Here is a 26,549-nt window from a genome sequence, read left to right on the forward strand (position 1 = left end):
GTCCAGAGAATTGGAGTTGGAGCAATGACTCATTTTCATATTATTATCCTGCATAACTGGACCAATCTAAATCTTAAATGTGGCTAGATTCCTCCTTCCTTGTGTTTTAACGTCTGTGCCATGTATAGACATAACATTAAGTAATATAAAGGTCCTAGTGTTTCTAGCAGATTTAGGAATAGAAGCTGTGTGAATGGAGATCACTATTTTAAATTGCAATAGCTTTAAGATGAAAGAAACAACATTTTGGTGAGCAGTGGGCAAGCAAAACCTATAGTTAGGTCTAATTAGGGCTACTGCTAAATTTATATGGCCCCCACAATTAAAAAAAAAATTAAAAATAAAGCAAATCAAAGTATAGACTATAGTCAAACTCCTTAATTGTGATGCATTTGCTGAGTTTCCCTCTTCCATCGTCAGCCCTGCTCTCATGCCATATGGTCTACCATGGAACATTTAACTTGTCAGATATAATGGATTGTCCTGGAAGCAGATTTTTGCTTTGAGCACTCGACTCCTTTCTTGCATTTCACTCTCAGCTCCAGGCTGCAGGATGAAGGATTGTGGTGGAGCTGCAAAGAAGAAACACACAGTTGATTCCCCTTAAGAGAGTGACCTATATGCCACAAATTTTTACCCGCGAACAGAGGCATTATCCTTGTCACTGACCCTAGCAGGCTGCATGTCAGAACCATTTAAATTTGTCTGGACTTAACAGATTGTGCAAATGTTTCAGAAATCAAGTGCTTAGGAATAATAAAAGCTTGTCATTTCAACTTATGCAGCAATGTTGCAGCTCGCATTGGCCAAGCGATGAGTATTATTTATTGTGACCTACGTGTAACCTAAACTGCCTGCTTTGTAGATCTTGGGTACCATCCACTGATCCCTGCTGTCGTGCAACTTCCATTTATTTCAATGGCGCTTGCATGGTCTCCCATTCAAGCTCCCATGACTATAATTGGAAGCTGTGCTTATTCACCTAATAAACTTAGCACATGTCCCCCAAGATCACTGAACGTGTGTGTGTGTGTGTGTGTGTGTGTGTGAGAGAGAGAGAGAGAGAGAGAGAGATTTTACTACTCTGTTTATATTTACTATATATTTATATTTAGCATATCTTTACAACCAACAAATCTACATCAGATTAAAAAAGTTTGGAAGTACAAGTAGAGGAATGTTTAGGGTAACCACAGAGTTCCATCTTGCAAAATGTAGGGTTTATTTGTTGGGTCTAAATAGACAAATAGAGGAGTGGGATATTTTCCAGCTACCACTGTAGCTGCCCGCAATACCTTGGTTTTGCAGTAGTGGCAATACTCAGTTCCTGTTATAGTACGATGTATTTCTTACAAGTGTTAGTGATAGACTCTTAACTTTTTTTTTGCTTTTAATTCTTTTCCTATGAGCTGCTGAATTCAATAAAAGGTGTACAATCAAAAACTTTAGAATTTTCTGCTGCTTTGGCTCCAAAATCCATTATTGTGTAGAAGGGGGGAAGATTTAGAAAGTGCTAAAAAGTTATTCTCTTCTCAAAGTTTCAGTTGATGGCTGCTTAAAAATAACACAAAATTCCTTCCAGTAGCACCTTAAAGACCAACTAAGTTAGTTCTAGGTATGAGCTTTCGTGTGCATGCACACTTCTTCAGATATCTGAAGATATCTGAAGATATCTGAAATTGGTATCTGAAGAAGTGTGCATGCACACGAAAGCTCATACCTAGAACTAACTTAGTTGGTCTTTAAGGTGCTACTGGAAGGAATTTTTTTATTTTGTTTTGACTATGGCAGACCAACACGGCTACCCATCTGTAACTAAAAATAACACGTGCCGCTTGATTTTCTGAAAGTATCAGTATGTGAGAGCAACCATAAATTTGTTTCAAATAGTGATGATTTTTTCCCCTACAGCGCACCTGACATTATGTTGATTATTGGAAGAAGTGGCAAATTTCCCTGTATTTTCAGAACAATTTTCATACCTGTGGCAAAAGAGGAAAAAGCAGGTCTCAAGTGTAACTATCATATTAGGTTATGGATGCCCTCTGCTGGATAATGCTAATTTGATCCTTCTGGATGGATTTCTTAAACTTTTCATTGGTCTTTCACCTGGGAAATTCCTTATATTACCTTATTCCCTTGTTTACCAATTATGTTATTCAGTGCTTTTTCCCCTGGGGGTACGCAGGGGGTATGGCACACCCCTAAACATTTTGTGAATCTTAAGTTTGGCCTGATTGAGGGGCAATATTTCAATATGAGTAAGAAAATGAGAGTACCCCTAAACATTTTTTCTTAGAAAAAAAGCACTGATGTTATCTGAATTATTGGTTTCTTACATTATCATTAGTGGATGTCCATTTGCCAACAAGGTTACAGTATAAATTGCTGAATTATTTTTAGTATTTTCTTACAAAAGCTAACCACACAGCACTGTGAAACTCTCATTATTTGGAAACCCTAATACGATCACAATTCCTTTAATGGATATAGTTTGATTTCAGGGTGCTGTGAATAGTACAAAGTGCTGAAATAGATGAAGCACAGCTAGCATATATGAGGATTTAGACATGTTCCAAACTTAGTGTATTTTCCTAGTGATAGCTTGTCACTGTGAGCACTTAAAAAATTACCATTAAGGCAGCTCTGAAGGAGGAGAGGTAAAGTTAGCTGGGATTTGTAAAGTAATATATATTGCACTAAAATGAACCGTGTAGGCAAAATAAAAGCAAGACATAGCATTCTATATTTGCTTTTCAGATATGGATGTAAAGTATCAAGGTCAATCATTGTATTGCATCTTTTTAAAATCCTCCTTCCCTCCCTAGCATGTGTGTGCGCACAGGTACATATAGACCTGTACACACACATACCTAAACAGCCCCATGAATCTTTGCCTATTGATCTGTGATAAAACAGTGGTGCCCCGCAAGATGAATGCCTTGCAAGACGAAAAACTCGCTAGACGAAAGAGTTTTCCGTCTTTTGAGGTGCTTCGCAAGACGAATTTCCCTATGGGCTTGCTTTGCAAGACGAAACGTCTTGCGAGTTCTTGCGAGTTTTTTCCCTTTCCTCCCTTTTTCTAAGCCGCTAAACCGCTAATAGCGCTAATCCGCTAAGCCGCTAATAGTCGTGCTTCGCAAGACGAAAAAACCGCAAGATGAAGAGACTCGCGGAACGGATCAATTTCGTCTTGCAAGGCACCACTGTATCTAAGCACATCTGATAAAGGAACTTTTGCTTCGACGTTTTGTTTTTAAACTGCTTTCAAGTTTGTGGTGTGTAAAAACATAGGAATAGACCTGCAGGGTCAGGCTAGAAGCCCATCTAGTCCAGAACTCTGTCCTCACCAGATGCCCATGGGAAGTCTGCAAACAGGACCTGAGCACAGCAGCGCTCTCCCCTCCTGTGGCTTCTTTCTGGCAAGTGGTATTCAGAAGCATGGAGGCAGAGTATATCTGTACCTACAGCATATTCTCTGAATCCCGCAGTGCACTCTTGGGTGCACCTAGTGCAATGCTTTTCCAACTGCGTTGTGGAGAGGCCTGGGCTATTTGGGGCAAATTGTCTATCAGAGGTTTCTCCATGAGAAGATTGGTTATGGTGAACAAGTCCTCCCGAAAGATAGCTTGCTCCCCACTCCTGGGGCAAGTATACATCTGGTATGAGATGTAGATGCCTTTTGGAGGTGCTGTATGCATGACATCATTCCCATGTGATGGCCTGAAGAAAAATGCCAGCATAATTTGGCAGGGGGACTCCCCTCCCCAAGCCTCCTCTTCCAATGGAAAAAATGATTTTTTTAAAAAAATAGGACATGTTTTCTTTTAGGATGATGAGCAAATATTTAAGACAGGGTACTTACTTACTTTGACCAAACTGCAGGAGGCAGTGGAAGACAGGAGTGCCTGGCGTGCTCTGGTCCATGGGGTCACGAAGAGTCGGACATGACTAAACAACTAAACAGTAACAACAACAACTTACGTATATATGTACCCCCCCCCCCGGCAAATTTCTAAAACCGTGTATCAGGAAGACCTTTATGCAAGACTATGTACAGTATCGGACCATTACGATTTCTGTAGGTAAAGGTAAAGAACTGCTGGATGATTAAGTCCAGTCAAAGGCAACTATGGGGTGTGGTGCTCATCTCACTTCAAGCCATGGGAGCTGGCATTTGTCCACAGACAGCTTTCCGGGTCATTTGGCCAGTATCACTAAACTGCTTCTGGCACAACGGAACACTGTGACAGAAGCCAGAGCTCATGGAAATGCCATTTACCTTCCTGCCACAGTGGTACCTATTTATCTACTTGCACTGGTGTGCTTTCAAACTGCTAGGTTGGCAGGAGCTGGGACAGAGCAATGGGAGCTCACCACCGTCATGCGGATTTGAACTGCCAAGCTTCCGATCAGCAAGCCAACAATTTCTGTACACTGATGGCAAAGAAGTCCTCAGTTGTACATTGAGAGTATAACTCTCAAATGCAAGAGCAAGATGCATTTCTGCTTGGAGCTCGCTACCATTGACAACAAGAGAAGAAAGAAAGATTCAGTGCCTTCTTTGATTGTGACCTTCTGCTTGTTGTCCTAGTTGGTAGATCTGTTTCTGTCCTCTTGACTAGGCCACAAAGGATTGGGACTGGGAAAAAGTACAGAGCAATATAATTTTGTTTCCATCCTATTCATGCAGCTGCAAATCTGTTGGATCCAAGATTTAAAGGCAGAAATGAAAGTGTCTATATTACTGTTTCTGAATTTGACAGGGTTATAAAGCAAGCAGCCCACTTAGGGCTTGGTGCTTGAAAGGTACTCTCAAATGTTTCAGAATACAGAGCATCTTCAGCTATTTGATCAAATGAGTACAGTCTGGGATTCTGCCAAGCATATCCCTCCTGCAACATGGTGGCAAGCCCTCCTCTTCCTACTCTTACCTACTTCAGATAGCTCCATCTTCTGCAGCACATGAAGCTGGTCTGTCTTTGGAAATACTCACACCAAATCAGGAAATAAAACGACATATAAAAGCTCAGGAGCTAGTTTTAATCTGGGCAAGCCTTCGGTTTTTAGAAATCCATGTTAAATATGATGACAATGTAAAGAAACAGAAATTGATTGTGATAGCTTAGAAAAAGAGTCTGATTACATTTCATGTGGCGTTCATTGATGCTTTCCTCCTTTCCTCTCTCTCTTTGTTTGCTTGACACCTGTGGAGAAAACCCCCCAAAAGTGTGTCTCCCCTCCCCCTGTCTTCAAAATTTCTGAAAATTTTACATCTTTATCCCCATCCCATACTATTTGTGTTTCTAAAACAGGGGTCAGCAAACTTTTTCAGCAGGGGGACGGACTATATTTTGAAAAAAATATATAAACAAATTCCTATGCCCCACAAATAACCCAGAGATGCATTTTAAATAAAAGCACACATTCTACTCATGTAAAAACACCAGGCAGGCCCCACAAATAACCCACAGATGCATTTTAAATAAAAGGGCACATTCTACTCATGTAAAAACACTCCGATTCCCGGACCGTCTGTGGGCCGGATTTAGAAGGCGATTGGGCCGGATTTGGCCCCCGGGCCTTAGTTTGCCTACCCATGCTCTAAAGCATATTCCACTGAAATGGTTATAATGCATTTAGTGCCAATAATGCATTTTTGAAGTGCTTTCTGCCTACCTGTGTACACAGAGAGTGCTTTCTCAGGTCACCTCTTATTGGGACAGACAGTGACAAAGTTTCCTGGTGCTTTAGGTTTTGTTTTTTACCCACGAATCACCAGAGCAAGGATAGGTGGTAATATTTTTTGCCTTTCCTCTGATCTGGTTTTATGAGGACACACACAACAAATAGAGTTTGGCCTTGTGATTGGAGGGAGATGGGTGCTTCTGGCCCTCAGACTTGTGGGTGAAAGTAAAGGGGGGATTAAAAATGTCAACTGGCAGCACTGAGAATAGTGGATCACACTGGCACCAAGCGCACAGGTAAGTGGGACAAATTTTACATCATGCCTAAAATTAACTGAAATAATTTTATAAACCTCCATCCTGCCTCCTTTTACCAGGCCATTTTTATACTTCCATTATGATAGGACCAGAGATGCACCAGCAGAATGACAGATCCACACACAGAGTTGGACTAAATGACTCTTCCAACTCTTTTAAGATTCTGGGATTTGCCCCTCTCAGTGTGCACCCTTTAGCCTTATATACAATACATCCCATTTACCATGTTGTCCTTTCGTTCATTATATGGACAGATAAAGCTGACTTTCACTGCATTCACCCCATACACTTAAAGTGAACCCACTGCACATTTAAATCACATGACATTCCTCAAAGAATCCTGGGTACTGTACTTTTCCCCATCACAAGCCCTTAACAAAGTACACTTCCCATCATTCTTTGGAGGAAGCCATGTGCTTTAAGATCAGTGCTGTGTGTGCTTTCAATGTGTGGTGTGGATCTGGAAGCAGACTGCTGGTCCACCAGACCCACTATTTTCTATTCTGACTGGCAGCAGCGCTCCAAGCTTCAGGCAGCAGCATAATGGTGTGAAAATTTGAGATTACAAAACCTGGTTTACTTTTAGGACAAAAGACAGCCCTCTGGCCAGAATGGGAATTGATCTTCATAATGACCCAAACAGTGGATTTATCCACTAGCCTAAAGATATGGTTTAAAAATAGATATTCTGAGCCATTTGCTGACCCACATGGTTTGTTTTACCAAACAAAAAACTGGATCAAAGAAGCAGTAGTGATTTAAAGTATATGTGCATGGAATTCATGATCGATAAGAATCCAAGAATTGTCTGCTGGATCAGACCAGTAATTCTTCTAATCCAGCAATTGCCTTCATACAGATTCCTCTAGGAAACCCACAAGGAGGTTGTGAAGACCACAATCTTTACTAGTTACTTTATCTGCAATATCTTCAGAGGTATACTGGCTCTGTATTTGGCTTCACTGTCATGGCTACCAGTCCATCAATGTCTACCTGCCATGAATCTCCCTAACTCTTTTTAAAACCATCTAAGCAAGTGGCTATCAGTGCTTATTGTACTCCTTCAATTCTGCTCCTTTCAAGACTTCAGAAATCTGTAACTCAGTTGTTTTAAGATAGCTGTGCTTCCTTGTTGACTGAAAAGCCAAAGTTTCCAGATACTTAATCAAGCACCAGCAATATCGAGCAATGGCCTCTTGGCCTGTTGGCCCCTAACCAATGATGGGTTGCTTTGCTTTTAATCCAGACTTTCCAGAGGCTTGAAAGAGCAGGTGCTTATTTCTGCATTTGAACTTAAGAATACTGAGATAAAAGGAAGCTTCTTGTAATAGATAGGTTTCTTGGACCACTGTTCAACCATAACAAATATGAGATCAACAGTCCATGAAAGCCTTATGAGCAATGGGGCTACTCCAGGTTCTCCTGGATTTGCTTCTTACCCCTGAAATACAGCCCTTGCTCCCTTTCCGTTGCCTAATTGTCATGCTACTGGATTAGGCACTTCCAGGGACCTGTCAGATATAAGAGACCTTGGAAGTTTAGGCTCATGCTTTGTGTGATATTTTGAGACTTGGTGGGCTTCGGGTGTGAAATAAAGGATGGTACTTAAATTTATCTCAGTATTCCTGCTTTAAGTGTATTTGGGACCTAGATATAGATTTTTAAAAATCCTATATTTATTTGATTACTAAGGTGAGAGCCTGAACCCACTGTGAACAGGTATTTTTTTGCCTGAATGGCATATTTTATTATATTTTCACTTTTACTGGGGCTAGTGGGCAGCCTGCATCTCATTAGGCTGTTAGGCTGCCAATGCCGCAGTGGGGTCTTTTGCATATGCACTTAGGGGGTTGTTTGGGTGTGCAATTGTTGAGAAGGTACCGTGTGTTTATGGGTGTAAGTTTGGGCGAATGAGTGTTGGTATAGGTTGAGATACAGGTATGTTAGTAGACACAGAATGAGTGTGTTGAGTAAATTGAATCATATTTTTGGATTTGATGTATTTTCTTTTTGTAAAGGACTTTGCAATCTTTTCTTATGGAATCTGTATATACATACTTCAAAAAAATACATACATATTTTCCAGAATGATGGTTGGACAGTGTTCTCGAAGCTACCAACATGAGTCGGACCAAACTGCAGGAGGCAGTGGAAGACAGGCGTGCCTGGCATGCTCTGGTCCAGGGGGTCACAAAGGGTCAGACACGACTAAAAAACAACAACTTTTCCTGAATATTCCCCCCCCCCCCAAGCTTTCAAATCCTGAGATTTAGATGACTGGTGAAAATACATTTGTATTTCAGATGTAAAATAAGCTGTACTGTAGTGGATAATCAGGAACTCTCTGCTCCTATACATTGGGACTGAGGTATAGAGTGCTACATGAGTGAAATCCTCTTGTTTATTGAGTTTATTTTGCCTAGAAAAAGCAGACAAATTTAGAGATGAATCATGGTGGTAAAATATTTTTTAACCCAAGAAATATACTTGCTTTCAATGCTACTGAATAGTAACATATTTGTTTTGTTAAGCCTTAATTGAAGGACCATATTATATTTGTATTGTTTTCAGTTCCTGCATCTATTGAACACATCACTATTTCAAGTCCAGGATATTGAGAACTATTTACTTACCATTTTCTTTAAAAAAATGGTAGTATTGTTCAAGCACAATTTAAGGCTGTGACTCCCTAGTGTTCTTTGTGACACAAACAATATATGTATGCTCTGTAAGCGTTGAGGTTGTGGATCCATTAGGAGACCTGATTTGTCAATGCTGGACAAATATTTATTGGTACTAACTTTAAAAAAGGCATGAAAAATACTATACATTGCATTATGTAGTCCTTATGCATTAGTATCAGATATTAAGATTATAAACTGGCTAAGAGAGGGGGGTGTTTTTAGGTGGGGGTGTCTTACTGTTATCATTGTATTAGATGTGGGGAAATAGTGTCCAGGAAGTAATTATTTTTTTTGTAAAAATTCTGTGCCACATTTCAGAACACAAAGTTTTTCCAAGGTGGCTTATATTCATATTAAATCATTTTAAGTAACACTGATTTGCTCAGACTTTCATTGACCCAAAAGACTGGATCCTGTTTTACATGTTTGAGTCTTCTGAATTTCTGCTCCATATGCTTTTGTGTGTTTTTATACTGCTGTTTTGCTGGTTTTAAGTTGTGTTTCAGTTTCAACGTTTGTTTTTAGACTGTAGACTACTTGGGGGTTTTAAAATATTAAGCAGTTCATAAAAGTTTTTAAATAAATATTATCTAATACATTAAGACTGAAACAACAGCATAAAACTCTTCAGAAAAGCAAGTTAATAGTATCACTTTTTTTGTAAATAAATAAATCAGACATTGAACGGTAGCAATTTAAAGTCCATCTTACCATTTTGTTCAAAGGCAGAATAGATTAAAGACTTTTAAGAAAAGAAAACAGGGAAGAAGCCCCCCCCCAAAGGCTCTCATGAGAGAGAGTTCCACAGATAAGGGGCCACAATGGAAAAGGTCCTGTCTCTTGTCCACACCATTAGTAAGTGAGGCAAGGTCTGCTGTTGCAGATGATATATGTGATTAAACTGATTAAAGACATTGCTAGCCATTGCTCCTGCCACAGATAGGTGAGTCAAGGAGAACACCCCATCCCAAGATGTAAACTTGAGCCTAAAGAGAGGTCAACTCCATCCAGTACCAGTGCGGCAAGGTGTGCGATCGGCAGTGGCTGTGGCAAGCAATTGGCAGTGGTGGGCAGGCGGGTGAGCGATTGGCGGAAGTGACCTCCCCCCCCAAAAAAAGCTAAACATCTTAATTTCTTAATTTGGGGTTAAAAAAAAAAGGGGGTTGTCTTATGCATGGGGCGTCTTATACACAGCAAAATGCGGTATATTTGCTTTTATTTCTCCACTATCAGAACTCTACTGGTTGAGTCTTCAGCTGGGCTTCTTCTGTGTGACTAAAGTTGCCCTTTTTCATTTCTTCAATTTCTTTCTTTCTTTCTTTCTTTCTTTCTTTCTTTCTTTCTTTCTTTCTTTCTTTCTTTCTCTCTTTCTCTCTCTCTCTCTCTCTCTCTCTCTCTCTTTCCTTCCTTCCTTCCTTCCTTCCTTCCTTCCTTCCTTCCTTCCTTCCTTCCTTAAATGTTTATTAAAATGGGAAACAGCACTTCCCACGTGCAAACTAGCAACTTTGCTAATGTTGCAGTATCAATTTGATCTTAAAACAGCAGCGGTGGCAGCACAATGACTATCGATTACACAATGACTATCGATTATGCAGGAATAAACCACAACTGGGTAGACTGTTGAGAAGCAATAATTTGGATTAACCAGCTACTAAAATAATGAGCAAGTACTGTGTTACATGCACTTAGGTCAACAGTGTTCTGTGTTGGGTTTAACTTCAGGATTTCTCCAAGTACTATCTGTTTTGAAGGCTGTTTTGTGTGCATGCTAAAATACCCAAGTGGAAACTGGGGCAAAAGCATCTCGGGGGATAAGTCTCCAATCAATTGCATGTTCTTGAACAGTTTTCACTTATTCCACACATGCCAATTTTGCAATGCCTCTGTTTAAACCTGGATGCCCTCCAGATGCTGAACTACAGTGCCCATCGTCCCTGACTGTTGGCCATGTTAGCTGGGGTTCATAGGACTTGGAGTTAAGCGACATCTGGAGGGCCACACAATAGCCACCCCTTCTTTAAACGAATAGGGTCAACACAGGAATTGGCACAGTCCTGCGCGTGGTGTGAGGTGCATTGAATCAGCTTGACACCTGAAAAACTGCCCACCTGGAAGCATCCTTCTGTTAAGTGCAGCTTTAAGGCTTTCATTTCCTTTGTCTTATGGTGGCTCTGTAAAACTGTACTATCTTCTGTTGTAATAGCACGTTGCACTGGCACTGCAATGTCTCTTTAGAAACAATCAATCTTTATTGCATGTCACTGTATATACTGAAGTCTTTCACTTTGTGAAAACACCAGCATTCTTCAGTGTGTCCCGTCCCCCCATATCTCTGAAGCACCTGCAATTCTTGTAGCGCCTCTAAAGTTATTGTAATATCCTGTTGACTTGGGATGCTTAATACAATTGTTCAATTCAGATGTCACAAAACCTAATCTCTAAACCAGGCATAGGCAAACTCGGCCCTCCAGATGTTTTGGGACTACATCTCCTATCATCCCTAGCTAACAGGACCAGTGGTTAGGGATGATGGGAATTGTAGTCTCAAAACATCTGGAGGGCTGAGTTTGCCTATGCCTGCTCTAAACAATGGATTGGAGATCATGAGTGCACCATAGATTTGGGAGCTTCTTGCGTGCTGTTCCCATCATCCAGTTTGTATTTAATATGAACCATAATTCACTCTGATGCCTGAATTGGGTAAACTATGGTTAGAGGCAACCAAATCCCACTTCAGATCATGGTTTTCAGACAAGTCCTGGTTACTGCTAATAGCGGTGGTTCCTCAGCAGGGTAGTGGAGGCACAGAGAATCTCCCAGTGGTGTTGTGGGGATGTTGTGGAGTGAAGCAGGAAGGATGGAGGAGTTCTAGGCTGCGGGTGGCTGGCCTGCTTGTGTCCCAGTGAGCCCAACACTGCATCTCACTGCCTCCACCTCCTATGTGAGCCACCACTGGCTTTGGTTAGAACAAACAAGGAAACTTCATGCAAGTAGGGAATCTTCATGCAAGAGCAGAGGGGCACCATGTGAATCTGCTGCAGATTCCTATTTCTTAAAACCATGGTTTGGAAATCAGACTTTGGTGATGTCTGAATCAAGCCAGCTTTGGACTGAAATTAAGTTCTGTATCAAACAATTCCTGTGGCTCTCTGCAGTGCTGGATTTCTTTTGACAGCCAGCTGCATTTGGTATCAGTAAAATACCAAGCTTTGGGCAACTTCTCTATTATTGCTGTGTGGTCCAAAAGGACAGTTAGCCTCCCTTGAGATGTGAGCAATACCTACCACACTACATGCTGGTGAATAAGTTTTTAGAGTTGAACATTTAATAATCCTCTCTGGAGGGTCCTTTAGAGCAGTTCTGGGAGGTTTCTGCAATTGCGGGGGTGGGCACTAAGAGAGGGCGAGCCTGCTCATGCAATATTGTGCTGACTGATTGATGTGGAAAACCCCCCAAAGTGCAATATGTACTAAAGGGCGGCGGTAGGGGGGGAGTATGTACTTTTTTTGTCTATATGATGTGCGATAGAAAAAAGCATGGAAATAATTCAGCTAAGCGGTTTTTTAAAGGCACTTGGGCCATCATGTAGCCAGCTGCATATCTACACACTTATTTTAATTGGAACCCTGTAATTGGTAGTTGCTTTTTAAAATGGGATTGCCAGCCAGGACAAGATTGTCTCACTTTCCAAGCACGACCCGCCCATGTACACCACCATAGCTACTCAAGTCTATGAGAGACGTTGAAGTTAAGCAAAAAAGGAAAGGGGGAAAAACCTCCCCCACTTCTCTGTTCTACTTCGATGGATTTTCATTTTTCAGTTCCTGGTGATTTTTATTTATAGTGGAACTCAGTGGGGAAAGGCAATGTCTTGCAGTAAAAATAGGAGCTTGGGCCCAGACAGAAGCAGTCCCCCAGCTGAGAAGTTCGCAATCCAAGCACATCAGAAGTTTGTTGACCATCATGGTTTCATCTAAAGCCAAACTGTAGCTGAAAACTCTACATCTGGGATCATTTGCAATTGTATCTGGATTCTGCAGCTTGAGCCCAAGTCTCTGAGAATTTTAAGATGCAAGATCAACATGAACACTGAAGCAAAATCCCTCACAACAATAGCTGCTCCTCCAGTTCCCTCAGCAGACAGAAAGGAGTTGCCCTGTGCCTCATTATTTTCCATGGCAGAGTAAAAACAAGGTGCCCTATCTTTCAGAGCAAAAGAAAAATGTTATGTGTGAGAGTTAGATGACTTGCATTTATTCTTTGCAAGTTGCTTAAATTTTCTACTTAATTCGATTAATTTTTCAAAGCACACCATGGAGAGGCAACTGGCTTCTTCATTGACTGATTGGAAATCCTATACTGCTTCTCTTTTTCTCTGGCTCTCTTACTCTTTATTACAGTACATCTCAAATGCTTGCAAATGCATAGTAAGCAGTCAATTGAGTTCATTTTAGAGAGGCTTCCTTTTTATTTTTCGGGTGTTTATTGGGTGCACGGGTGTGGATTATGCCTTGGAGAAGAGCCTTGGCAGTTCAAAGCCTGCTTCTCTTTATATGTATTTTGACTGGAGTGTATTTATTTATTTTAAAAGGCATTAGTATTATTGATAATATATTTCCTACCCTGAAGACCACTACTTGCAAAATATATGTTATTGCTGCGAGTCAGCCTCTTGTTCGAAACCCTGGTTTTGATTATCATGCTACCATCATGTAAAAATAGATCTTTTGTGTTAGCAATTGACATGGTATTGGTCTTCTTTGGTCAAAGGGAAGGGTAAAAAAACAAATTAATCAGATATTTGACAAGATTTGTTATTGGCTGAAATTTCAATACTCTACCCTCCCCAGTTCATACAAAAATATATATATTAACAAGTACATTAGATTTTTTTTTTTATTTAAAAAAGATGGACAGCAGTACTCCGTGCAGTAAAAGACTTGAGCGATTAATGCTACCCTTATGCCTCTTTTGAGTAGTTGTAGCCATGGGGCTTGGCACTTCCACCATTGTCTTCGTGCCAAAAAATATCCGCAGCGACTGCCGCATTCTAGTACAGGAGGGTTGAGTCGAAAATTCCGCAGTGAATGCGTCGAGTTTCTACATTGCTGTAGACTCTTTCTTTTTAAAACAGATCCCCCCCCCAATCCATTTAAAAATAAACAATCGTTTGTACCACCCCAGTTAAGAAATAGACATCCTGGACTGCTGGGTTTCAGCAGCACCTGAGAATGTTGCAATATTGTAAAGTAAGCATAGAAATTCTGGTTGATCTTTCTTTAAAAAAACAAAAAACCATGCACACAAATAGTTACTTAAAGAGCCTACTCTAGCATATTATCAACACTCTTTCAAATTTTATTATCTGAAACAAATGTGCCAGTGAATTTTAAGCAGAAAATCAACATAAAAGAGTGCAGCTAATTTTAAATGGACAGGTTTCTTTTTTTTTACAAATGATTTTTTTCCCCTTCCACAAAACGAAATGTCATTTACCAAAAAAAGTCTGTTCGTTCCATAATGGCAATTGATAGTGAATATATACAAACATAGAAACACACAGATACCCAAGCACACACTCATCTCCAAAGGGTTTCTTGTAAATTTTGATTATTTTGTTCTTAACTGGGAGGAATCTGGTTGGATTTGAGAGCAAAAATAAAGATGCAATGAAAGTTAAAGGCTTACACTATTAGAATGAAATGTGTTCACTCATGATCTCCAAAGCTATCTATTTGGTGGTAAAAGTGGATGCTACAGATGAAATCTTTACAAGGAGCATAATCCTAAAAAAAAAAGTCAATCTCCTGCTGGTTGCTATGTCTCTTTGGTACCTCACAGACTTCGACAGAGTCCTGGACGAGTGCCCATTGATGTCATGGAAACACTCAAATTACTGAGAATGATTCATGTCTGTGCTGTTCTCTTATCCTCCCCCACACAAATAGAAGTAGATTTTTAACCCTGACAACTTGTAATTTGCAGTGCGTTTATTTTTGTATCTGGATAAATATTTTTTAACAACTGAAATTAAAACAAGGCAGCCTGTGACTGATCTGATAGTAAGGAGGCGGACAGGTATTCACATGCAGCAAATAGAAATGTTTGCTGGGCTCTTTGTACAATAAGGTTGCGATTGTTGGCTTTATTCCTCTGCCCCTCACCCCAACGTTAAATTTTATTGCTTCAGTTCACCTAGTAGATTCACCTAGTAATGAAGTTCTCCTTACAGGTGCAATGCTGAGTAAAAGCTACACTGCACCTATTCCTTTCAAAGACCCCTGTCCACCTTGCTCCCTGTTTTGTGTCTTGTTAACTCAGTATTTGAATTGGTCATGGCTACTGCTATATTACTACTATCCTTTGTATTAATTGCACATGGTACTGACTTAAGTCATAAACTCAGTTTAAGAAATATTGCGTTCTTGGTCTGTAGACAAATTCATTCTGTAGTGTTGGTTCTGTTTTCTGCCAAGGCACAGATGATTCAAGAACAGGTTACAAGATCTTACTTTTTCTGGCCGTATAATGAGTTCAGTCTATGGAGATATTCTGCTGTAAATGCTCCATTGAAAGTGGCAGACTAAATGGGAGCACAGTTGCGTGTTCATGTAACTCCTATTCCTTTCCAATACGAGAGCCCCCCCCCCCCCCGCGAGTGTGCCCTGTATTTCTAAACAGAGTAACTGAATACAAATAATTTCATATGAGCATGTTAACATCTGCAGATGCCATTTTAAGAGCTTGTAGAATAAGCACAACCACAATTTGTCAATGTGACTTTATTTTATACCATAAAGTCACATAACTTAGGCACTGTTTTTATTGAAGCCTAGCTATATTCAGCAAATATTAAATAGTGCCTTACATGTATTTAATTAAGTGAAGACTAGATTTTTCGACATGCATTCAACACTGTCTCTGGGAAATGAAGTAGCAGATTCTTAATGTACTTTATTCAATATTTTAAGTGCAAAAAAGTAAGCATTTTCTTTTTCATTGCTTATGATTTTGTGAAATTCAGAATGCGTATTACGTTATCAAATAAAATTCTTTAAACCACAGGCACTTGTGCAAAGGACATGTCTTCGATAGTGATAGTAATTAAATGATTCATTTGCAGGGGTAATGTACTGTACTACGTATAGTCAGTTATTGCGATTTATTATATGCTTGATTGGGAAAACAACCTGAACTCTGCATTACATTAGATCTGTACACCCAAGTGTCATTATTGTTGACCACCCATTGGTAAATCGTACATGAATCAAATGTAGTTGATATCCAATCACATTGTGTTATATGTGGTTCTTGCTGTACTAAGCCATGTAATCTTATCTCTGGTGATCTTGTATGATCCCCATAATTGCAGATATGCCCTTGCCCACTTTATCTTAATCTATAACTTCCTCGCTATAGGAGTCTTAATCACTTGGGTGGTTTTCATGCCATCTCTTTGATATCAGCACCCATATTGTTCTTTGTTTCCCTCGTGGAACAGGGCTATTAGGGTTTCATGTTTTTCACCAGTCAAATCCCACACCCCCTACCCCCCCCTAGGTTTTTTAATGTTCACCTTTACATTTGGAAACTCTTTTCTTACTGAAGTAACAAGAACTATTTTTGACTATGTCATGTGCAGTTAATGTTCTAAAGGAAATCAAAGGAGCATATAAGGGAATCAAATTAGGTACTTAGAGTTGGCACAGAAACCCAGCACTCTGTTCAAATCCTTTGCAGTTCTGAGGCAGCTGAAACGCTGGTAGGAAGCGACATTTTTTGATCCAAATTTTTCTTTCCTGCGTGTAACTGCCGAGCTCAGGTCATTCGCTAGGGAATTACACTGAGAAAGAGTGAGAAGAATCAGACTTCTGAAAGGTTTCTTTGCTAAATTCACCATCTGGAGAGCTTCTGATTGATTACCTCTGACCTCACTGGTGACTGCAGTGTAATCAGTGAGAATTATTATGGTCAGGTCATGACACGGTAACCTTCCTGCTGTGTACGTAAAAATAAATTTACTCAGGTTTTAGGGATGGGGTGAAAAGGAAGAGGAAAGGAGAGTTGTTTGCTTCTTGAGAGAGGTTGCTGATCCTGTTTCAGGGCTTTAGGAAACATGAGTAACATTTGGAATGAGAACAGGGCATTTATTTTCTTTTTTTCATCATACCAAATCTGGAAGGTGACTTACAACACAGTCCCCCAAGAACTTCTTTTCCACTAGTCCTGTGGAAATGAATGGCTGTTGTGCAAGAACAGTGTGTCAGTAGGCCTATCTAGTTATGTCGTTATGAAGGGCACCAGAGGCCAAACTAGATAAGACTATGAGCAGTCCATGATGGACTGCCCTTATTTATTTATTTTTGCTTTTGAGTTTAAAGCAACCATGAAGCTTCCTTCCAAATTGTATCTTTGCTATAGCCCTGTAAAGCTTACTCTTTCGCCCACACCACCAGTCTATGCCCGGCCCCAACCCCGTGTCCCATACAATGGAATGTGAAGTAGCCCCCAGACTGAACTCTGTGATGAAGGCTTTTAATGAGTAGGAACTCTTCCCCATGTAATAAGACTTCAAGTTTGGGCAAATGGAGTATTTTCTATGGAGGGTGGATGGTAGCTCTGAAATGAAAATGCATAATATGCAGTGATTTTGTTCTATTCCAGGATTATAGAAGTTGAACCTGAAGAAAAGGGATAGACAGTGCAACCCAATAAATAGTCTGCTATATAGATAAAATAATTATGCAGTATATTATTTATAGAAATGCATATGTCAGCTAACACTACTTTCTCTGTTGTTGTTTTTTAAAAAACAGGTAAATCAGAAAGGGGCTCCTATTCATCATATGGGCGAGACTCAAACCTACAGGGTTGCCACCAGGTAAGAGCCAGCCACGATACGGGAAAATGTACGGTCTTACGATTTATCCCAAACATGATTTTTGTGGATTATGCAGTCTCAGTCTTGCTTTCTGAGGACGCCAGATGGTTTGCAAAGGGGTCTTTAACAAAATTTGTGTTTAAAAATGTAGATGTTAAGATATTTTTCCAGTTCCTTCTGATTATTGTCTGTGGATTTCAATTAGTATCCTCGTATCATGTTGGTAGAGTATTGATCAACCTCCTTCCGTACCGTCTTCAACATGACAATTCCTGACTAATGGCACAACTTAAGGAATTGTAAAGGGAGAGCACCCACGGAGGATGTGTAAGACCCTTGCTTTGGATGGCTATTGCAATAAATTACAGTTTTCATAGAGTCTGTATGATGTTGTGTGAAAACAGGGTTGTATTGAAGGATAAAAATGTCTGAGAAAATATGATTTGTTGTCCCTTTTTGTTTCTGAATTGTTTTTGGCTGGAAGTCAAGGCCAGCAGGCTAACAGCAAAACCGTCTCCAGGGAAGCATGCGCAAGCTAGAAAAATAAGAGTAGTTTAATTAAATAATAAAATGCCAATGTAATACAAAGGTATAGCATGTGTGTGTCTGTGCCTCTGAACACTCCACATTTGCATACTTCTGACTCTCCAGAGAGCGCCTTAGTCTAAAATTGCTATCAATAGCCAAACGTTTAAGCTCCTTTCAAGCCAAGTGATAAAAAAAATGCTGCAATATAATTTTACCATTCATTTTTCTCTCTCCGAACCTTTGCTTTCTTTTCTTTTCTTTTCTTTTCTTTTCTTTTCTTTTCTTTTCTTTTCTTTTCTTTTCTTTTCTTTCTTTCTTTCTTTCTTCCTTCGTGGAGCAGTAGTTGCTCAATTTTGAAAACTACAGAGAGGGATTAATACCCTCTTTTTAATATCCAAACTTTACAGAGTTTTAACTCAGCTAGCCAAAAGAAGTATGCTGTTTCTCTTGTTGAAGGGAGTATGTGTTCCCTACCCTTTTTATCCTTTTAATATGGTCAAGTCCCTTAGTGATATGGGGGGAACAATGTGGGATTTTGAGGCTGCGGGTTGCTACTCTGTTTAATTAAGCATAGAAAAATATAAACAATTCAAGTAATTAAATAGGATCTTGCCTTGGAAAGTACACACACTTAGTATTAGTGTATCCTTAGAGCTGGCATTCCATTGCCTTCTTGCATCTGTTAGCTTTTTCAAGTTTGGACTTTCCAGCCTACTCAGATAAGCCATCAGTTCTGTCCAGATCTGTAGCCAGAGATTTGTGGAAAGGAGACATGAGAGTGGCTGGGACAAGAACTTAAGGGCTGCATGTGTTATCAAGTGCAATTCACCCCACTTTTTTTTCTGGGAGGAATTCCACCAAAAAGTAAATTTACAGCCATTCCAGGGCAACGGAAACATCTTTGGAATGCAGCTGCAAGTGCTAGGAGCAGATAGCTTAGGCAATGAACAGCTTAGTGCTGTGTCTCTAGTGTAAAGCTTTCAATTCCTGTGGAAGGCCTGTTCCTGTGTATCTGGTTTCTGAGGGTCAAGGCAGAGGTTGTTCTAAGTGAGAGAGGAGGAGGTTGACCACATGCTTCCTTTTTTGCAGGTGGTGGTGGAACAAACTGCAATTTTCAGAGGGGCCCTCTTTGTTGGCTAGGGAAGTAGTCTTATGTGATTTTGGACAGCTTTGTGTGTGTTTCTGTAGCTAATAATAATTTATACTGGTTCCTTATTATAAGCAACAAGATTTCCCTGCCGACTTTAGTTAGAGCAAAGTCCCCTTAAGCTGTGAAATTGTCATTCAAGCTGCCTGAGACTTTAGATACTTCGTGGAAAAAGAAAATAGCTTTTCCTTTTGTTTCAAGCAAAAAAAGTACAAAGAAAGCTGCGCTGGCTGCATTTTTCACGTTCAACCTCCTGACTATTCCTATAACAGTCCTTCGATTCATTTCAAGGCTCTGGCGAATACTTTACTTATTTAAAATTATTCCATGCTCATTATAGGTTAGAGTTTGCTGTAGTGCCACCATCAGTACCGTCACTGATCCTGCATGTTTATTTAGCTGTGTTACAGTTTCTTTGTGTCCAGATATATGATGCTGTTGCAAATCTGTCTAACAATAAATGCCTACGCGTAATGCTCAGCAAAAGTAAGTCATCCTGTGAATGAAATACACCTACCTATAGAAAGTAGGTTTGTCTCAAATTTGCTGCCTTGTTCCCTTATCGTTGCCTTGTGAGTTTGAATAAAGCATTGTTTCCCCCCCCCATTTTACCCTCCCCCCCTGTCTCTGCCATCTCCTTTAATCACCCCATAGCTCTTTGCTCCCCCCTGCAATGGAAATGGAAAATTAGCATTTCCCAATGTTCATCCATCTCTGCTCACCAACCCTGTTTTATTTGCCCCCCTCCATTATAATAACCTTTTAGCTGACCAATGAAAGTCCTCTCATTTCTCGCAGACCAATACACAACTTCTTCTCTTGTAATAAATAAATAAATAAATAAATAAATAAATAAATAAATAAATACTCAGCTGACTAATTCTGTCTTCATCTTAAGAAATTGCTCTATAAATCAGTGGAAACCGATGATGTCCATATCTAACAGCCATGTTATTCATAACTTTTCCACGATGGTACTGTTACTTAACGTTCTTGTGTACAGTTGTGTAAAGTCCAGTTGCAGGCAACCCTAATCCTTGAAACAGATGTTTGAGTGCACCTACTTAGTTCTGATTGTCCTCAAAATAAGGAAGTGGCTGGACATTTTTTGACAATGCCGATTTACATTTGAAAGGAACACAGATTCAAACATTCCTGGAAAAAGGCCAGGGAAGGTGGGTGAAGAACAATAATCCAAGAATAGTGATTACCTGCTATGAAACACAGAAAACAAGCTCTTAGCCAAGTAAAATAGCAAGGTCAAGCTCGGTCAACGGTCATGGAGGTAAATGAAGAACAAAGAAGATGGGCAGGGGGGAAAATAGGAATTGAAAGTTCAAGGTTTTGATGTTATCATATGAAGCACTAAATAACTTGGCATCAGGGTTTCTGAGGGATCACCTTATCCCCTAAATCCCAGCCCCAGCGATAATGATCATCTGGGGGGCCTTTGGGGTTCCACATAAGCTGGAGACTTGCCCTGTGACTGTTAAGACTCGACCCTTTTGCATAGTGTCCCTTGCATTTTAGAATCTGCTTCCCCTTGAAATTAGATAGGCAACAGCGATCTGTACTTTTTGTCGTACGCTGGACACTTGTTTGGTTTCTACATACCTTCCCAGAAAGACAAGCCTTTTCGCTGATAAGAATTCATTGGAGTTTTGTAAAAAAATAAAATAAAATGAATTTGCATTATTGTATTGTTTGCAATATTCAACTGTTTGTTTTTTGTTTGTTTTTTGTATTTACTGCTAGCTGAATATTGTAAGAAGCTTTCTGAAGGCTTTTTTATTTTTACGTTTTGCTTTGAAAAGCAGCATATAAGTTCATAAATAAATAAAGTTCTTTCGCTCATGCTTGAAAGTGGTTAGCTCAGGGTGACTAGGGCCAGATCCAAGTGCTGATGTATTTTTAGCGGGTTGCAAAAGGCCTATAAAATTTTACTCAAAATGTGGTTATGCAGTTCTACACATCAATAAAATAATGTTTATTTTTGAACTATAAGAAGCAAGAGATGTTACATACTTTAAGAACATAAGATGAGTCCTGCTGTACCAGGCAAAAGAAATCTTGTTTCCATCCGTATTTATTTTATTTATTATTATATACCCCATGTTTGAGACACTTCCTCTACAAAGTAGCTTATAATCACCAATGAAAAGAAAGTCCACCTGATAATAAAATATAAACATGCCGAATATACAGTCAACTGCCTGCCACAGGAGCAGAGGCAGGGCATGAAGCCATTATCCCATTGTTCGTCCCTCAAGTGCTCCACTCCTGAAATGGGGGTTTCATTTCGCTACTGTGACTGATGCTCCATCTGTCCTCCATGAATGTATAATCCCCTCTCAAAGGTATTCATGCCATCCACCATCACATGATAGCAAATTCCCTAACTCTCTGTTTATTTAGACTTTTATGCGCAGGGAGGATGTTACTTGGTCGTTCACCACAACTGAAAAGGCCCTTTCTTGGGGCACCATCCACCAAACTTCTGAAGGTGGGGCTGTCTAGAGAAGGACCTCAGAAGATGACCTCAATATGCGGGCAAGTTCTTGTGAACCATATATGGCCTTAATGGTTAGCACTGGAGCTTTGAATTATGCTTAGAAAATATTCAGTACTCAAAATATTTACTGTTAGCCAATAAATAGTTTTTATCATCAATCTTCTGGAGGAAAGGTACTAATGTTGTAACCCTAAAGCCACGTACCTCCATGTGTAGGAGTCTGTCATAAATTATTTAATATTTTTGAACCATTCATTGACAACCTGTCTACCAGGTGAAATGTTTAGGGGAAGCAGCAAGTTCATGGACCGTGCAGGAACTATCAATATATTTATTTTAACATCCTGTTATTAAAATACAGCAAAACTTCATTATAGCAAAATATAGTAAAGAAATAACTATTTCTGCAGAGCAGGAGGCTGCCTGCCATCTTCAAGATTTGTTGCAAAATGTCCAAGCAGAGATTAAAGGAGGCTTATAAATGGAAAAATTCCACAGGACCTGAAAGGTGAATGGAAATTACTCTTATTAGAGCTAAGAAGCCTGACCCTTTATTTGTAGATCTGAGTGCCCAAACAAATATTACCAGATGCTTACAGCAAAAAAAACAAAACAAGATAAAAATCCCAAAACAAAAACCAGCTTCTTACGTTCTCTTTTTCTACTTGTGTGTGAGTCACTAAAACCATTGCAAGCAAATAAACTCTCTTCTTGCTGAGAGACCACGACGTCAATGCATCAATATCTATTCCACCTCTTTCCCCCATGGCATACAAACTAGGAAGCACCATGCTTTAAGCAACATGAGATGTTTCCTTATTTGTGGTACATGGACAAGCTTCACTGCTTAATGGTTTGTGTTGATACTAGCAGGTGGCACTGGATGAGCAGGGATGACATAAGCTGATGACATCAATGGTTTGTGCTGGTCACTGCAAGCTACTGCACAGGCATCTTGCACTCATGCAGTGGCCTTGGCAGTATGCATATCAGTGCCTCTCGCTCTTAGTCACCACTCAACAGCAGGGGTCAAGTAGTACACCTTTTCCTTCCATTGTGTACCACCACTGAGCTTTCTCAGTGTTTTGCCTTCAATTTTGTTCAGAACGCATCACCAACAGTCAAGCAATAACAGTGTGGTGTAGTGGTTAAGAGCGGTAGTCTCGTAATCTGGGAACTGGGTTCGCGTCTCCGCTTTTCCACATGCAGCTGCTGGGTGACCTTGGGCCAGTCACACTTCTCTGAAGTCTCTCAGCCCCACTCACCTCACTGAGTGTTTGTTGTGGGGGAGGAAGGGAAAGGAGAATGTTAGCCGCTTTGAGACTCCTTAAAGGGAGTGAAAGGCGGGATATCAAATCCAAACTCTTCTTCTTCTTCTTCTTCTTCTTCTTCTTCTTCTTCTTCTTCTTCTTCTACTTGTAGAATCACAGAATCGTAGAGTTGGAAGGGACCCTGAGGGTCATCTAGTCCAACCCCCTGCAATACAGGAATCTCAACTAGATCATGCATGGCAGATGGCCATCCAACCTCTGCTTTAAAAAGTTCAAGGAAGGAGAACCCACCACCTCTCGTATACTGGGAATGAGGCTGAACATGGAGCAAAAATTAATCCTAATAAGGCTATAGAAATGCAGTATGCTGCTTCAGAATAATTCAGAATATAGGTGGTTGATGACACTTTATGTAAAACAACAACAACGTAACACCCTATGCAAATAGAAAATTCAGGGAACAAATGAAAAACTCAGGGAGAAAGGTTTCAGCCCCACTCTTTGCCTGCTTTCTGTTTTCAGGGAGATTTTACCATAGGCAGTTTATATTCTGCTTTTTCTGTAAATAATTTTGTACTGAAATGATTCACAGGAAATAAGCAGTTTATAATAACAGTACATAATCATTATGGAAGTTATAATATTACTGCAATGTAATACTAGCAATACAACAATTATTTCACCTTACATGCATCAAAAAGTGAACATAAAGCTTCCCGATAAGTCAATTTGGAATATTTATCATAGAGGAACATTTATAAATATGATCCACATGGTGTTAAAAATGCATTGTTTGGTATTTTAGTTGAACATTCAGATACTACCTGTTAAAACTGCAAATTTATTCTTATAATAGTTACCGTATATACATATTTTGGTTGTTTACTGTATTAACTTCGTTAATTTGCAAAATTTAAAAAATGAAAGACTTTACGAGCGTCTTAAATTTAGGAAAAGGTAGGTCAAAAAGAGATTGGCTGAGATTCAGAAACTTATCTTAGTCTTAATGGTTAAGGCTGAAATCATAAATACACTTACCTAACAGTAAGCTTCATTGAATTTAACAGGGCTTACTTGTAGTAGATGTGGTTCAGATTGTGCCGTTAGTTAGAAAAATTTCCAACTTACACCAAGCTTTTCTGACTTAAAAAACTTTAGTTATCCTATCCGTTTCTTACAATTCTCTAAAAGAGCAGGCAGTCCCATACAAATTCCTTCACAGTCCCATACAAATCCTGATGCTAAAGGGAACAAGGGAAAGGGAAGCTGTTAGGATGGTAAAGAAAGGACTCAATGGCTCCAACTTTCTTTTCACCCACCCTTGTTGTGAAATTCTTCTTTCTTAGTGAGAGGAGAATACCAGGACTGCAATGGACGTTGTGGCCAGGAAACCACTAATGGAAAATTCTTAACTGTCTTTAGAGATGTTGAAGAAGAACTGGGGAAGTTCCATCATTAAAACTGAAGGGAAGTGCAAGAATCCTCTCTCAATGATATCTATGGATATATATGCCCAAGGAAAGGAAAGGGTCACAGTAAACTATGGTGCAGTTCACATTCCATTGAAGCCAATGATAGAAACCTGACACATTTCAATAGAGTTGCAGTTCACTCGGCAAGAACTTGCTGACCTCAGTTTAATTTAATATTTAAATTAGTTGCAGTTTAATTTAACATTTGAGGAATTAGGTAAGGAATTTTGTTGCTTTTAAGTAAAACATGGAGGTTGAACAAATCCAGCTTCTGACTTGATTTCTGGAAAGTATTACCTTCTGGTAAGAGAGAAGATAGGGACGTGGGTGGCGCTGTGGGTTAAACCACAGAGCCTAGGACTTGCCGATCAGAAAGTCGGTGGTTCGAATCCCCACAATGAGGTGAGCTCCCGTTGCTCGGTCCCAGCTCCTGCCAACCTAGCAGTTTGAAAGCACATCAAATTGCAAGTAGATAAATAGGTAAACGAGAATAGATAAATAGGTAAACGAGAAGTAGATAAATAGGTAAACGGCGAGAAGGTAAACGGCATTTCCGTGCGCTGCTCTGGTTTGCCAGAAGCGTCTTAGTCATGCTGGCCCCATGACCCAGAAGCTGTACGCCGGCTCCCTCGGCCAATAAAGTGAGATGAGCTCTGCAACCCCAGAGTCGGCCACGACTGGACCTAATGGTCAGGGGTCCCCTTTAAGAGAGAAGGTATTCTAATGTTCAGAAGGAAGTTGGCAGTAGCCTACTTCAACTAGACAGATACTCTGCGTTTCTTCCGAAGCTGCTCTTCTCTAGGAAAAGCAGGTTTGGGGCTTCTGTTTCCTATGTATGTGTGTAACATGTAGACCTCCCTCTAATTTACCGACCCAAAAAAGGAATAAGGCTTCTGTCCTGGCAGAGATAATTATGTGAGACTAGTGAAACCACGACTGGTAGCCTTTAAGAGGTATTTGATGAGTTGTGTAGGCTTCATTTATTTTAAAAACTAATTTATTATCCGCCTGTCACAAAACAAATTCCCAGGGCAGCCGATATCACAATTAATCCATAAAATAAAATGTACAGTATATGGATCAGAAATAAATTAAACAGAAATCAATAAATAATATATTGTTAAGTCAAATAAGATATTGTTATGTCAAACAATTAATAGCTTCTGGCAAATCCCGTTAGTGTACCAAAGTGATTTTTGCTTTATTGAAAATTGTATATTGCATTTAAATATTCTAAAGAGCTAGCGGTGGTGTCCCTCGTTCTTTCCTGTCCCACATTTCTGTCCTTACAACACCCCTGTGAGGACCATTAGGGTGAGGTACAGTGGCTGGCCACACATTGCACACTGATTTTCATAGTTGCTGGGGATTTTAACTCGTGTCTCCTGAATCAGATCACTGGTAGGTCATTTATTTTATTTTATTTTATTTTACCCACATCCCACCCTGCTGTAACCAGTGTGCACACATGCTTACTGTTGGATGTAGATGAGTGCTGTGATCATCAGCCTTTACAAACTCTTGCTTTGCACCACATCATTAAAATTAATAGCAATCAGGTGACAAATATTCCCTCCCTCCCTCCCTCCCTCTCTCTCTCTCTCTCTCTCTCTCTCTCTCTCTCTCACACACACACACACACACACACACACACACACACACTATTTCACACTATCTGTCTCTTAATTTGTACTTTATTCATGAACATCAGGGCCTGGAATCTTTCCTGCTTTATTGGTATTGTATACAATAAGTTATTAAATTTCATCTCTGTAATACACCTGCAGTAAAATAACAAAACATTACTGCACTTAAGGAACGTGTGTGTGTGTTGCAATGTTTCACCCCCCTCTTCCAAACAGCTGCTTACAGATTTCAAGATCGGTTGTATATATTCCCTAGAGCCCACCTCTAATAATCGAGACACATCTGCCATTGCAGTGTTATAGGCATATGTGGTTTTATTGAAAGCTATACCTATCTATAAAAAAATTAAATAACTACTACCTCAATTAAATTGGCAAGCTACCTTTTGTGAAGATCATATTG

General features: G+C 39.8%; 1 protein-coding gene across 16 annotated transcripts in view; it reads left to right on the plus strand.

Annotated features, from left to right (window-relative positions):
* Positions 1 to 26,549, plus strand: part of TCF4 (transcription factor 4) — a 343,442-nt gene that overhangs the window by 154,140 nt on the left and 162,753 nt on the right. For all 16 annotated transcript variants that reach the window (XR_014161417.1, XM_081881482.1, XM_081881470.1 and 13 more), the window contains one exon: positions 17,506 to 17,570. Coding sequence is in view for 15 of the 16 variants with exons in the window: in XM_081881482.1 (XP_081737608.1) it covers positions 17,506 to 17,570 (65 nt within the window). In the remaining variant the exon portion in view is untranslated. The remainder of the gene's footprint in view (positions 1 to 17,505; positions 17,571 to 26,549) is intronic.

Source organism: Podarcis erhardii, assembly GCF_964252035.2.
Source record: "Podarcis erhardii genome assembly, chromosome: 11".
NCBI lineage: Eukaryota > Metazoa > Chordata > Lepidosauria > Squamata > Lacertidae > Podarcis > Podarcis erhardii.